Source organism: Prunus avium, chromosome 4 (assembly GCF_965620075.1).
Source record: "Prunus avium chromosome 4, drPruAviu1.hap1.1, whole genome shotgun sequence".
Lineage (NCBI taxonomy): Eukaryota > Viridiplantae > Streptophyta > Magnoliopsida > Rosales > Rosaceae > Prunus > Prunus avium.
The window spans coordinates 22,997,295-23,011,061 of record NC_142287.1 but is presented as its reverse complement, the minus strand read 5'-3'; the positions used below and the strand labels follow the sequence as shown (position 1 = coordinate 23,011,061).

The 13,767-nt window shown below is 37.3% G+C and overlaps 3 protein-coding genes and 1 long non-coding RNA gene across 4 annotated transcripts; 2 read left to right on the top strand and 2 right to left on the bottom strand.

Moving 5' to 3' along the window:
- Nucleotides 1-907: 907 nt before the first annotated feature.
- On the top strand, nt 908-3,138 carry LOC110752202 (Uncharacterized conserved protein (UCP012943)). Its single transcript, XM_021952800.2, has 3 exons — nt 908-1,417; nt 2,111-2,297; nt 2,456-3,138. The coding sequence occupies exons 1-3, from the start codon at nt 1,059-1,061 to the stop codon at nt 2,849-2,851; spliced, it is 942 nt and encodes a 313-aa protein (XP_021808492.2). The 5' UTR covers nt 908-1,058; the 3' UTR covers nt 2,852-3,138.
- A 656-nt stretch (nt 3,139-3,794) lies between these two features.
- LOC110752201 (mRNA capping enzyme family protein) lies at nt 3,795-8,324 on the bottom strand. Its single transcript, XM_021952799.2, has 13 exons — nt 8,043-8,324; nt 7,408-7,547; nt 7,248-7,316; nt 7,091-7,162; nt 6,109-6,210; nt 5,890-5,946; nt 5,640-5,778; nt 5,352-5,416; nt 5,176-5,226; nt 4,996-5,058; nt 4,654-4,777; nt 4,408-4,469; nt 3,795-4,276 (listed from the first exon to the last, which is right to left on the bottom strand). The coding sequence occupies exons 1-13, from the start codon at nt 8,116-8,118 to the stop codon at nt 4,181-4,183; spliced, it is 1,116 nt and encodes a 371-aa protein (XP_021808491.2). The 5' UTR covers nt 8,119-8,324; the 3' UTR covers nt 3,795-4,180.
- Nucleotides 8,325-9,101: 777 nt separating this feature from the next.
- LOC148295059 (uncharacterized) lies at nt 9,102-11,353 on the top strand. The gene is made up of 3 exons (XR_015835263.1): nt 9,102-9,345; nt 10,076-10,583; nt 10,957-11,353. It is a non-coding gene; the product is annotated as an uncharacterized LOC148295059 (long non-coding RNA).
- Nucleotides 9,726-13,122, bottom strand: BGLU41 (beta glucosidase 41). Its single transcript, XM_021972024.2, has 13 exons — nt 12,987-13,122; nt 12,837-12,903; nt 12,655-12,713; nt 12,161-12,236; nt 12,003-12,074; nt 11,814-11,901; nt 11,484-11,739; nt 11,243-11,358; nt 10,939-11,162; nt 10,536-10,567; nt 10,350-10,452; nt 10,167-10,275; nt 9,726-10,021 (listed from the first exon to the last, which is right to left on the bottom strand). Exons 1-13 carry the CDS (start codon nt 13,101-13,103, stop codon nt 9,796-9,798), a joined length of 1,545 nt encoding a protein of 514 aa, XP_021827716.1. The 5' UTR covers nt 13,104-13,122; the 3' UTR covers nt 9,726-9,795.
- Nucleotides 13,123-13,767: the final 645 nt, after the last annotated feature.

The following is a 13,767-nucleotide window of genomic DNA, read 5'->3' as shown; positions in this document are numbered from 1 at the left end:
GAAAATGGGAAGAGATGGAGGAATGGGGCTCAAAATTGCAGAGATTTCAGGGATGAGAGATGAAGCTTGCTCTCTGAATGTGGTTGTTTTGCTGGGTAGAGAAAGCTCCCTTTTATAGGCGCTTAGAACCCTAATTCTATCGATCATCCATTCCCATTTTTCTACTTCTTTCCATTCACTCCCTTTTGGTGAGATTTCTTTAACCAGAGCGCATGGGTAACAAATCCTTTGGGGTTCCATGATTTCTACGTAGCTGGACCTCTTCATGTGGTTGAGGCGCCATCCACTTTTCTCCTTGGTTTCCCCATTAGAGCTCGCAGAGGAAAATGAGAATGGATGGAGTCGTTTGTCCAATGGGTATTCCTCCTGTCCTATGGATTTCCGTTGGTTTTTGCGATGACCTCTGTTTGAAGGAAAAGAAAAATCTCCTCCCACTCTCTAATTGAATCAGATACCTATCTGACAGAAAGACAAAAAGGTCAAGTCGGGTCTTAGTTGAAGAGCCATTACTACATTTTTGCCCTTATTATTATTATTATTTTTTTAAAAATGAAACCATTGCTCACTTCTTAAAGAAGAAAGTAAAAAGAAAGAAAAATAGAATCTTCTATTTTCTTCAGAGTTTGACTATAAATTTTTAAATTTAAAAGAAAGTCAACAGAAAGTCAAAAATAGTTGAGAGCTAAAACTGAAGCTCCAACAAATTAAACTAAAAGAATATAAAAGAACACAAATTTATGATTTATCCATCGACCAACGGTAAAAAAAGAAAAAAACAACCATTTTATCCACTGTTAATTAAAAACATAAAACTATTTTATCCCACACGTGGCAGCACGAGAGCGATCATCAAGGTGACAGGGCCACAGATTCTGAAGATAATGACTCCTTTATTCCCTCATTCTTTCTCTCTCTCCCTCCTCTTTCTGTCTCTAAATAAATCTCATCACCTCTCGGACTCAGAGAGACCTCAAGAGGAAGGAAACGGAGAGCGAGAGAGTCGAGTGATCTCAAGGGTTTCTATCACACACGCTTTTCACAGGGTCCAATCAATATCAATGGGAGGTGGAGTCATGAGGGCGGCGGCTAAGGTGGCGGGGATCGGCGGCGTTGTTCACGGCGGCATGCTTCGCGGCGCGCCGGTTCCGACGCCGTCCGGTCAGTCCATCCGAAAGGCCTCGATCCCCGTCGCCGCGACCCTCACGGCTGAGAATGTCGGCGGGGTTGACGTGTCTCCGATCGAGAAGACGGCGTTGGATGCGATGGACGACTTCGTCGACTGGCAAGTGGTCGGAGCCACAGACGAGGAGCTGGTGATGTCGGCCGGCGAGCCGATACCGAGAGTCGTCTTCGACGCCGCGCCGAGCTTCAAGGAGGCAAGAGAGGCCACCACTGAATTGAAAGATGCCCTGGATAAGTACATTTCTCCGCCAATAAAAGCCTTAATTATTTTTTCTTCGTTAATTCTGTTTTGCTTTTGTGATTTCTTATTAAAATTTTCTTTTTTTCCAAAGCAATGACGTCCCCTTTTGTATTTATTTGTGTTATGCTCTGTTTCGTTGACGAGAAGAGAGTGCAAAAGAAGCGAATAAGTGCAGAAATGATTGAAATTTATATTTCTGCTCTGTTATTGTCTAAAGATGGTGTTTTTATTGCTTTATTTGAAACCCAAATAGATTTTTGCGAAGTTGCTTGATGATCGTAGGTGGTGAAAATTTGTTTATATGTGGTTTTTGGGGATTATTCATTTGGGATGAAGAAATGATTGGATGGTAAATTGGAGTTTTGCCGTTGGAGTAATGGATGGTGAAAGAATTTAGTTTCAAATAGTTTTTTTTTGTGTGTGAATTATATATTGGTTTTTAAAATTCTAATTCATAGTTCTTGAAATTGAAAGTATTTGAAACTAAATTGAAAGTATTTGAAAGTGTTTTAAATTCTAAATTCATAGTTTCTTGTTACGCCAAGCACCACAGAATTCATGAAATTGAAAGTGTTTGCTGTTGTTGCCCGTTTGTCAGCTTGTAGGTTGATCTATTGTGTAGTCTCATGCTTGAATAATTTTTTTTTTCTCCATCATATGTTCAATTTTCAATAAATGAACTTTCAGGATATATCTGTCTTCACCCAAATCTACTGAATTTGGGGAGCAGTCTGCCGCTGATACGGTTTCTGGGCTGTCTCAAATTACGACCCCTGAACCTGAGGAGGTGGAATCCCTGGTTCTTACTAGGACTTCCGTGCCAAAACATGCTTTTCAGGCATTTGAAATGCTGAGTAGAAGTGCTGAAGCTCAGGTATTTGATTGAACTCCCAACTCATATCCTTTCAAGATGTTATCGCTGTGAACTTGGAAGTTAGTGTATGGCGCTTTTAGCTACCAAAATTCAGTTATCATAGTCTGGCTTATACCATTTGTTAGGGGACTAATTTATTTTTTTGGTTTCATGCCCAGAATGTTGTTGCTTCAATTGCAAGCGACCCAAATATCTGGAATGCTATGATGGAAAATTCTGCGGTCAAGCAATTCTTGGAGTCCAACAAGAACTATAATCTTTATGAGCCTGAATATGCGTCAGATACTGAGTTTTCTGATCCAGTATCACCCAAGAAGCATGAAGACAAAGACAAATCTGATGGTTTTGAAGCTGTGTTCCGTGGTTTTGTGCAGAAAATCAAGCTTACCATGGATAGGTGGGTGGGCGATTTGTCAACTTACATCCAGAATATTTTTCCCTCCCCAGCTGAGAATGGAGATGCAGATGAGAATGCAAATACGAAGACGGTAGCATCTGCATTCATGGGGCTGGCAGTTATGGTTGTTATGGTGGTTTTGATGAAGCGTTCGTAGAGTTCATTATAGGCTGCCTATTTAAATCTGCCGAAAACACAGTCCTTATGAGTGTCTCTGCCTCATGTGCTTGTAGAATAAATAAACACAAATTTGATGCCGGGAAGTATTGCTATTAGGTTTGCGTGCTGCATATAAGTTTCTTAGCTTAATTGAACGTTTTCCATTTGGGTCGGTCCATTATTGATCCTTTAAGGGAAGAGTAGGAAAATGACATGTACAGTTTTGCAGTCAGATTTTCATCATGGTTAGAGGATATGCAAGCTTAATCTTGTGTTTGAACAGAACCATCGAGTGTTTTTTCTTTTCTTTTTTTTTGATCTTTCACTATTTACAAACTGGCAATTCATAGCCTACGTACTTTTACAGAAGAAGATAATTGTTGCTTGGTCATATCAGGCGAGGAAGGTAATTGCTGTGTGGCTCTATGCTGAAGGATGAAGTTTCCTAGGGTTTACAGTGTGTGATTTTAGCATCATGTTACGTCAGAAAATAGAAATGTTTTGCATTCCAACCTCATCATGGATTTGAGATCTATGAATGATGATATCATGTGTATATATCCTTCCTTGAATTACTTTTGGATTAACTATTGTGTAAACTGAATTACTTGTTGAATAAGTAACGCCTCCAAACACTCGAAGAGAACCCTCTTGCAACTCACTCACACATCCATTAAATTATTACAAAAAAATGCATGACGATTCTTTCTAGAGTGCGAATAAAAACTTCCTAAATTGTGAACGATAAAATACGTATTTTTTTTCTTGATAATGTCATATTCTAATGTACGAGGAAGGGGTTGAACTCGGAAGAAAGGAGGCAGACACATTGTAATGGCAAACTAGTCTAATCCACATCTACGAATAAAACTTGCAATTTATTATACTAGAACAAAGTAAGGAATAAAACATGCGTTGAGGGAAAATAAAGGAAAGTAAAGTTAGCGAATTTGGGGGGTTCAAATACAACCACCCAGTTTTATTCAATTGTTACACTAATCTGATGGTGATGTTACAATTCACCAAACACTCGGTTGGTGGTCACGTTTTAGTAATTAAACTATATTTCTCATCCCAGAGAGACTACAAACTGTTATTTCCTCCGGAGCATTCTTCAATTAAAATGTAAATTACGAATCTTAGATCATTGTTTAAATCTACAAAATTGAGTAATTACATCCATTTCTACAAGTAGCTAGTAGAACAGTGTGGGGAGTTGAGCTCTCTTCCCTTTCCCATTTGGCCAAGCAGAGGCTTCTCCATGCTGCAAAATCATTGTTCTTTTTCTGCTATGAAAATGGATATTTCAGACATTATTGTTTTTCCATTAATCATTGCTGACGTACATTATGTCCTCTTTTGATATATGCATCTTCCCCTTGTCTCTTCTACCGTTTACTTGTGCCCGATCAGGTTGGCCTCGCTGAAAATAACACAGATTTATTACTCAACACACAATCACACGAATGCAAACACGGACTATATTAACAGCAACAGCGACACCAAAATGGGATTAATCACACAGGTAATTTTGCACTAGGAACATGCACTCACCTTCCTCAAGACAAATGCCAAATACAAATACGCTACTTCCCATTCATCTTGTGATAGCGTGCCTGGATATTGCCAAAGCAATAATGAAAAATCATCAGTACTAAAAACTCATCAGGGGCATTCTAATGACAACACATCATTTTAGTGAATGACAAAATCAATAAGCAGTTGAAACAAATTTGGGTCACAATTAATCCACTGTTTGTATGTAAAGAGGAAATAAAGGGTTACAGGGAATGAACATACTCTGATCCTGGTTACCATCACCTAATGCACCAAGCCTCCGCATTAGCTCCACATATTCTGGTTTTTTCATATACTCGTGCACAAATTCATGTGAGTTCTTCACAAAAACTAGCTCCATATCATACTGCAAAAGGTAAACACAAATTCATGGGAGTTCTTCACAAAAACTAGCTCCATATCTTGCAAAAAAAATTTTACATACCTTGTTCTCAGTTACAAGTAGAAAAAAAATTCAAATAGCAAAGAGTGTTCTTCTGAATGCACTTCCATCACCACTTGTATTTACAAGTAAGATACAGCTTTCAAAAGCTGGTGACATTGATATACAAGAAGAAATTATACCTCTTCTACCAGGGATTTGAAGACATGAAAGGGGACAATCCATTCAGGACAATCAACAGCATCCTGCAAAGAAAATTTATATCAGAAATCATTGGAAAAAAAGTTAAATGGAACCATCTAGCTTAACATTTTAGATACAACCATATATGAACAGAACATATAAATAAACATGTTAGATACCTCCAGGTGAAACTTGTACTGGATACCAAAGGGGCTTGAAGACTTGAATTTCTGAGTCATACATGAAGTAATCGTCAAATTTGGAAAATTTTCAATACTCGTGTTTTCATAGGTAATGTCTCAGCTTGGAGAATAACTAAATAAATGAAAAATAAAGCACATGAGTGACAACATACCTTTTCAGAAAATTCTTCATCAAATCGTATCCAGTAGACACTATTACCAAAGACCAATCCTTCAGCTGGACATTCACAACGAAAATAGGAACTCAAATCAATAATGACAAAAGCAGTTTGCCATGCCCAAAAATCTTAATGCTAAATATTTCTATATCTAATGAACTTCTCTATCTACTGGGCTTAAAAGAACATTTATTGCTTATGTGAGGATTTACAGGACTTATGAAGGAGTGTTCCTTGGTTACTCTCCAAAAGAAATGAAAATGTTTAAGGTGAAAAATAGACCTTCTCTAAGCTTTTTGATGATCACATTGGCATCAGGCATTGTTCCAATGAAAGTACCGCCAGGACGAAGTAAAGCCGAGACATTAGCCAAGGCTCGTCGTGCACGTGCTTCAGTAGACCAGGAATAATGCAAGGCAAACTGCAAAATAAAATGTATTTCGATGGTTCTGTTTCAAAGCTTTCTTCCCCTCAAATTTTTAGTTACGTTACAACAGAAGGTAGAAATCTATTAGTGCATGGATAGGCTCACCTGGCAACTGCAAATATCAAAGGGGGCATCATCAGCCAGGACTTTATCCAGGCGAACCTGAAACCATCCACATAGCATTAATAATCATAGGGCATAGAACAACATAGCAGCATTACCACATATGCTGCTGCGTAATGGCTGCTTCTTTGATTGAGTCAAACCCAAGCTCCCTAGGGGCAAAATAACGGTTTTATGAGCAGCTATTATATTTGCAAGTACCTCAAAACAATCTCCACATATAAGGTGGGCGGGAAATGTAAATTTTTTACGGCGTTGATGATGGTCAGCATCGCCATTGTAACGGGTACGACAATCTTCTATCTGTACGTAAATTTGAAAATGGTAATAAGATGGTTGATGGTGGCACACATTTGAAAAAAGTAAACCGTAACAACAAGGCAGACAACAAAACGACTACAGCACATCTTCATAAGGTCTTGAGCAAAAAGAAGTCATTTATTTGTCATCAAGAAAATATACCCATACAAGGAAGATGTCGTGCTTGAAAGAGAAGGATGGTGTTCAGAAAATCCTTTACTGTCGTAAAGACTGAGCAATTTATCACTACATGATGAGGTGCAGGATAATTAAAAACTATGTAATTCACAAGAAAGGCAAACAAGCACACAAAAGACAGAATTTACATGGATTTAAAAAATAGTCCACATCCAGAGGGAGATCAAATCCACTATTGACAATATGGATAAGTTAAAGGTACTGTTGAAACCTCTCAAGTCTCAACTCACGGCCTCCACGGAGCAATACAGCATCATCCTAAACCCTGGACTAGGCCCTAATACTAGAGTTCCCCAAAACTCATTCCTTGATTGACAAGGGAAATACTTTCCTTCCGCACCAAATAAAAATCTAGGAAGTATTGAATAGAAAAAAAGAAACCTCTACAGCATTGATCAGGGCAAATTTGGAAATAGAACAAAGGACTCTTCATAATAGCTATAATGTAGAGCAACTACAACTCTAGTACTAGTGCAAAATTTATGCATTCTGGAAACGTAAGTGAGCAATTGAGTAGCAATACAGTAAAATGGTCCTAGAATCACTTTTTGTACTCCATAGAAAGATAACTTTGATGAAAAGCTTAGACGGCCTCAATCACATCTAAGTTATAAATATATGGAACTATTACGTGAAAGAAAATTGTGAACCAATGAGCTAATTATAACCAAATTTCAGTACTTACTGAGCCTTCAGCGATATCGATGCCAACATAATATCCAATTTTGGCCTTGTCCCATTTGATGAGATCACCCCCCTAGCCAAAAAGAAAAAATATATATTAAAAAGAGAATATTAGTGGAAGGAGGGGGAAAAAGGAAGATGTAATGGACTACCAATACCTTGCCACATGCAAGATCAAGTACAGCATCTCCTCTGCGAGCATAGAGTTGAATTAAGACACTCTTAATCTGCTCAACATGAGAAGGAACTATAAGCAATTGGAAAAATATGGAGTGTGATTATACCATTATGGAGTATCTATGAGATTAAAGGACATACCCAATTGTTAAGCTTTTTTAAATGGATGATTGGACTGGCTTCTCGTTCTTCCAGCGTTTGATTCGTCCTTGCACTGTAATGATCTGCCACTTTACGTGCAAAATTTTTTGTGCTTTCATCTTCCAAGAATTGTGAATCACCTAAGGCCACATTGTAAGAAACTCTGATTAATTAAAAGAAAACAACCTAACACCATTGTTGCGTTCAATATCACTGCAAGTTTTGTACGGAAGAGCAAAAAATATTTCAATATTGAAATTTTCATTATGTAGTGATTGATAAGAGTAAAAAGTTAGCAAAATCAAAATTTAGTTATATTCACCTTCTCTCAGTTTCCACTGTTATAAACCAAATACGTTAGTTGGGGAACTAAGAATCCCAGGTTCGAATTAAACAGCCACACTAATCAGGAACACAACAAATATTGAATGAATTACCAATCGAAAACACAAAATAGAAAACGAGTTCAGACTTTGATGTTCCACTCCCTCTCCCTTCACTTTATCAGCAAAAACTACAACACCCAGATCCAAAAACTCCCAAACAAACCAAAAAGATGAACAATTTACCACAAGAAGCTACAAATCAGAACCAGGGAACAAAAGGGCATATGAGTTTGGCATCACAAATATTACCTTCTGGGTTGGGCTTTAACCTGGATTGAGGTGGCCCAAGAGAGGTGGATGGGGATTCTGAGTACCCTCGTTTCATGGCCAAGGATCAAACTAACACTAGCACACTATCCGGGTTTGCGGTAAATAATCGAATGCCGGCTCAAAATCAGAGCTTGCTATTCAAAAGGCAAAGGAAACAAACACAGACAGCAACGTTTTTCTATTTGTGTTTAGTGAGATGAGAGAGAGACAAAGAATGAATAAGAAGGGTGTTTTCAAAGGCTTAAAAGTAGCTTTGAGTGTTTTTCTGTATCAGATTTTATGCTTGCAGGCTGCGTGGGCCTAACATCACCTAATAATACTAGGTGTATTTTGTTTAACGTGGTATGGTGCGTATGTGATTTTTATCCTAGGTTGAATGAAGTTGGTCTTTGCTAGGGCATGGTTTGGGTTGATATGACACCGTTGGCGCATATGATCAAAGTAACAATCGACAGCCGCAAACTCACTTATACAGTGTGTTTTGGTGATGCTTTTGATTCGGTATTTCGATTCATGATTTCTCTCATTCTTATTAAGTACTCAAATCACACACCGAAACTATGAAAATTATGATTGAGATTGATTTAATTCAAATCTCAAAGTAGTAACATAATTGACCGGTTTGATCAACTTCGATTCATGAGAAATTAAACAAACATTCTCTATGCTCTATCATAGAGGTATATCGTATGAGTTTAATGTTGTCGTTGAATCTCTCTATATTGGTTGTAACTCTTTATAAGTAGTTGTCATTACTCTTGTGGCATGATTTATGAATACAATCTCATTGTCATTTGTATTTAAAAAAAAATTATACGAAATAATGAGCTTAGTTGCATATAGATTAAAACTCCTATAAGTTTGAGTCATGAAAACCATTTTCTATTTTTATTTTCCTAAGCAATGAGAAATTACTCAAAACATACTCCACATTAGGAAGAGAATATTTGAGCAAGAATTGTTCAAAGAGGGCCATATTAGAAATATAGAAAAAATAAAATTCAAGGTTCTATTCTATGTAGTTAACTCAAAATAAAAACCTTACAGAAAAAAAAAAATAATAATAAAAATCCAAAATATGAACAATCCGTTTTGAGGGTCTCCCAAAATATGAACCAAACAATAACAGCAACACAAAACTACAAAACTAACGACAGCTACAAGTTAACAACAACAGTATCAGTGGAGGTTTCTCGCTCTGTCTTCCTTCCTGGAATCTTAGCCTCCGATGATTCCGACTTCACTGTTTCAAATCGTACTTCGCCTCTTGGAGCAAAGGCCGGTATGCCATTCTCACTGCGCTCTTTAATTCCTTCTCCAAAATTTATGTGCTTTTTTTTTTTTTGGTTTCCCAAAAAAATATTAATTATTCCAAGCTTTTGCAATTGGCATGATAATTCATGGTCCCTGGCTGGGGGTTGTTAATGTTAACCCATATGCTCCCTTTGCTTTAGCAAAGCGCCTGTTAAATATGCAAGCTTCCAAGTTGGTGTTGTATGCAGAACATGGTTTGTTCTTTGTTGTTTGAATGAAAGACATCAGTTATGTCAATCAAATTGTATAAATCATGATGTTTGGTTGTTTGTGAATAAATTGTGTTTTTTTTGTGTGTGTGCTTAAATGGTGTCTAATTTAGATAAGAATGTTTGAACTTTTGGAGAGTTTAATTGAATTTTTAACTTTACTGACTTTTCCTTTGAATGTTCAATGCATTGTACAACATGTGCTTTATCTAATTTGTAGCCAAAAGTAAGTTCTTAGATCTGGTGTAGTCTCTCAGATCATCGTTAACTTGGAGAAATCTTCTAAACCATTGGACTGAAGTTTTAGGAATCCTTGTAAGGTTCTTCTTGTAATCCACATAGTAGAGTCCAAACCGAACAGTGTAGCCCATGTTCCATTCCCAGTTGTCGAGCAATGACCACACGAAATAACCACGAACATCGCAGTTGTCTTGCCTGTATTCATTTAGTTTTCTGTTAATGTGGCATGTACAAGGTTGGAGGTCTCAGGCATTGGGGTCTCATTTTCCATCATCCCAATCCAAGCCTGCAGCAACCCAGGAAAATACACCAAGCTATCAAAGTGGGGAGTTGTTATTACCTTATGGCAGCAGATAGGTTCGAGAGATAGTCCCTGTGGAATCTTATCCTCTTTTCATCCTTTAAAGCCTTTTCTAAAGGTATGAAAGGTTTATTTGGATCATCCATACCTGTTCTCATGAATTTGAACTGTTAATACTTTCTCAAAGTTTGATTTGTAAATTTTAAATCTGAACCTACTCACCATTTTCTGCAATTATCACTGGAGGGTTCTGGTACTTATCTTTCAGATGTCTAGCCAACTTTCGGATGCCCCATGGGACTATGCGTAACCAGCGGGAAGCTGCCTGGAGGAGGAATAACTGATGAAATTTCTTAAATATGAAACCAGTGACTGAATTCAGGGGTTTAGCAAGGGGTTGATACATACTCTTTCTCCGATTGCCACTCCTTCTTTATATGCTACAATCAAAGTCAGGTATAATAATTATCAGTTGAAATTCTGATTTTCATTTTTTCATATTTACTTTTAGGAAGTGTTTGGTTGATTGGAATGAACGTTGGAATGGAATAGGCATTCCATAGGTAAGAATGCCATATGGAGTGCCCATTCCGTTGCTTGGTTGACAGAAAATAAAGGAATGAGGGTTCCCCATTCCCCCAAAATGATGGATTCCAATTGCTTTCCTTACCAATTTTCTATTCGTCCTACTTTAACCTTTGACTCTTTTGACATCCGTTCCTATTTTTTTATTTCATTCCATTCCATCCCAATGATCATTCCAGCAACCAAACACTACCAGCGGGTAGAAGGTTGTACTTTGGCATCTTACGGGTTATAATGACTGCAGCATCAGATATAGCATCCTGCATTATGAACTTTCGAATCCGATTCCTGTCATTTCGAGCATATAGTGTGGTGTAGTGGTTTATGCCAACAAAGTCCAAAGATCCAACCAGGAATTTTGAGATTGCCTGTGAAATCTCTGGTAATCTCTGACCCACAAGCTTCTTCATTGAAAGAGGATATTTGCCAAAAAATAGTGGATCAAGGAACCTGGTTCACTTTTCAGTGTTATAAACAATTTTTTGGACTCTTCCTAAATGCATTGCATAAAATGTTTAAACAGAAATTACCATCCTAATGAGAAGTCGATTGCTCTATGTGCTGCATCTATGTCCTCATCATTATCAGATGCAGGTTCGTACCATTTGACATCCAGTGCAATTCCTACTTGACCTCCTTGTCTCTCCTAGGTGTCCCAGTAGAAAAAGTAAAAAATACAGAAAGCCTAAATTCCATTTTTGGATTCTTTAACACTTAGCATAATGATTAGTGCTTGAGTTAGGAAGTAATATTCTATGGAAATCAGGGTACCTTGAAAAATTGCTGGTAACTATGATAAGCAGCGGCATGAGAGAGAAGGATGTTGTGAGCAACAATGTATGGCTCTGCAGATGAATTCCCTTTCTTACAAAACAAATGACCAAGAATCGAACATCTCCCAGGAGCTTGTATGCCTAAGTCATAACCTTGGAGAGCGGTATTATGAGGCTCGTTGAAGGTGATCCAGTGCTTCACTCTATCTCCAAAAGTTTGGAAGCAGGTGAAGGCATAATGTTCAAAGTCTTTTCTGTAAGCGAGCGAGGTAAGGATTACGTTTTATCAGCATTTTCAAAATGTCTCCTGCGGCTGTTTGATACTTACACTATCTGTGTGCTCAACCATCCTTCATATCTGTCTTCAAGCACTTGTGGAAGATCCCAGTGATATAGTGTTACAAAAGGCTTGATCCCTGATTGAGAGGAATTACATTTAAAAATCGATCAAATTATATTCTTCAAAAAGAATTATCTCTCTAAGAATGTATTTATTAGAGAGGTCTCATGGAGTAACCTTTTTCCAGCAAAGCATCTATAAGGCTGTTGTAGTAGTTTATTCCTTCTGAGTTGGGTTCTCCTGTTCCATCTGTTTAAGGTTATTTTCAAAAGCGTTAAGTAATCAGATGGCAATGAAATAGATAAAAAGAAAATCTGAACAGAATCAGATCTTACTTGGAAAAATTCTTGGCCACGATATCGAGAATCTGTATGCATCCACTCCCATATCCTTCATCAAGTCTATATCACTCTGTAAATTTTGAGTTTTTAGTCTCTCTATTTTGTGGCAAAGTAAGAGATTAGCGGTCACCCGTTGGCTAATAATTTTTTTGAACTCTGCCAATTGTCTTGTTTGGATTTGTTTCCTGTTATGCTATTAAAGTTGGTGATGCATCATTGGCATCGCATTATCTCAATGTTCTTACTTTTATACTTTTATACTTCTTTCATTGTTAGAAGATTATTTATCCAAATAAGTTCTCTCTCCATAACCATTCAATGGACAGGTTCTTTGTTTAATTAAAAGAGAACTTTTTTTTATATCTAAACTAGAGAAGACTTAGAAGAAAAGAAAAGAAAGAAAAGTTGGAGATAATCTGCTATTGCTTGTAAGGTTAAAACTCTACAATGTTAATTTTAAAGTCAATCAATGTCACTCTGCAGTTCACCTGAAATCTGTGATATTGATCTACGGCTGTGTCTGCATTGCTGAAGTCCAAAATCCTCCCTGTTAGCATAGAAAACAAGCAAAGCAATCACAAGATGCCGCTTCGGATCATATGTTCTGTATTTTTATTTTAAATTTATTTTGTTGCATCATTTAAACAGCAAATCAAATTTGAGTTCTTACCTGGTTCTTTTGTGAAAGTATCCCATACGCTAGCTCCCTTGTTTCCTTCATTTGCAGCCCCCTCAAACTACCACATACAACACTCCATGATTAACTGCTCTTTTATGTTCTAAGCTCTGTCATGTTGTTAAAATCAAAACAAAGAAGTACCTGGTATGCTGAAGAAGCCGTTCCGAAAACGAACCCATCTGGGAAATCAGCTCTGCTAATAGATTGAGAGTTTGTAAATAGCCTGGTTATCAAAAACAGGATAAGGCAGAGTCTCATATTGGTGAGCTTTTCTTCAGTTTCTGCATAGGAAGTTCTTGAGGTGCTTCCAGGTTAGTTTCCAGCTTCATTGAAGATTCTTAATTTATAGAGGAAGTAGAAGCTATCGTAGTTGTAAAGTGAAGAATATTTCCCACACTCACCAAAAAAAAGGAAAATAAGAAGAAGAAGAAGAAAAGAGAGAGAGAGAGGGAGTCAAAATGGGCAAAAACGATGTGGCTTTCTCTTGCACCAGAAGGTGACTTGGGGAGGTTGGCTGCCCATTGTGTGCACGGTATAGAAGATTTGAGGAATTTTTTTTTATTGAGAGGGGTATACTAAACTCACACGCATAATACAGATACTGAAACTAGTGGGTCCTTTGCAACACGTTATAGAAAATAAAACACTCCCTAGAGGAAGCAAATTACACATTTAATAATCAATTTGAAAGGTTTATTTTATTTTAAAAATTTATATTGTTTTATAATTTTGTGACTGTTTGTGGGGATTGTGATTGCTAGGAATGATAAGCACGAAGCAAGAATCCAAATGAAGGGTAAACTTAAACCTTGAGCAACGTCGTCAACTACAAATAAGCTCTAGTTGGTAGGAAGAAGAAGACTAATATATTTTCACCTCCATTGCCTTCTTTTCATTTATTTTAATTTATTTGTTATTATTG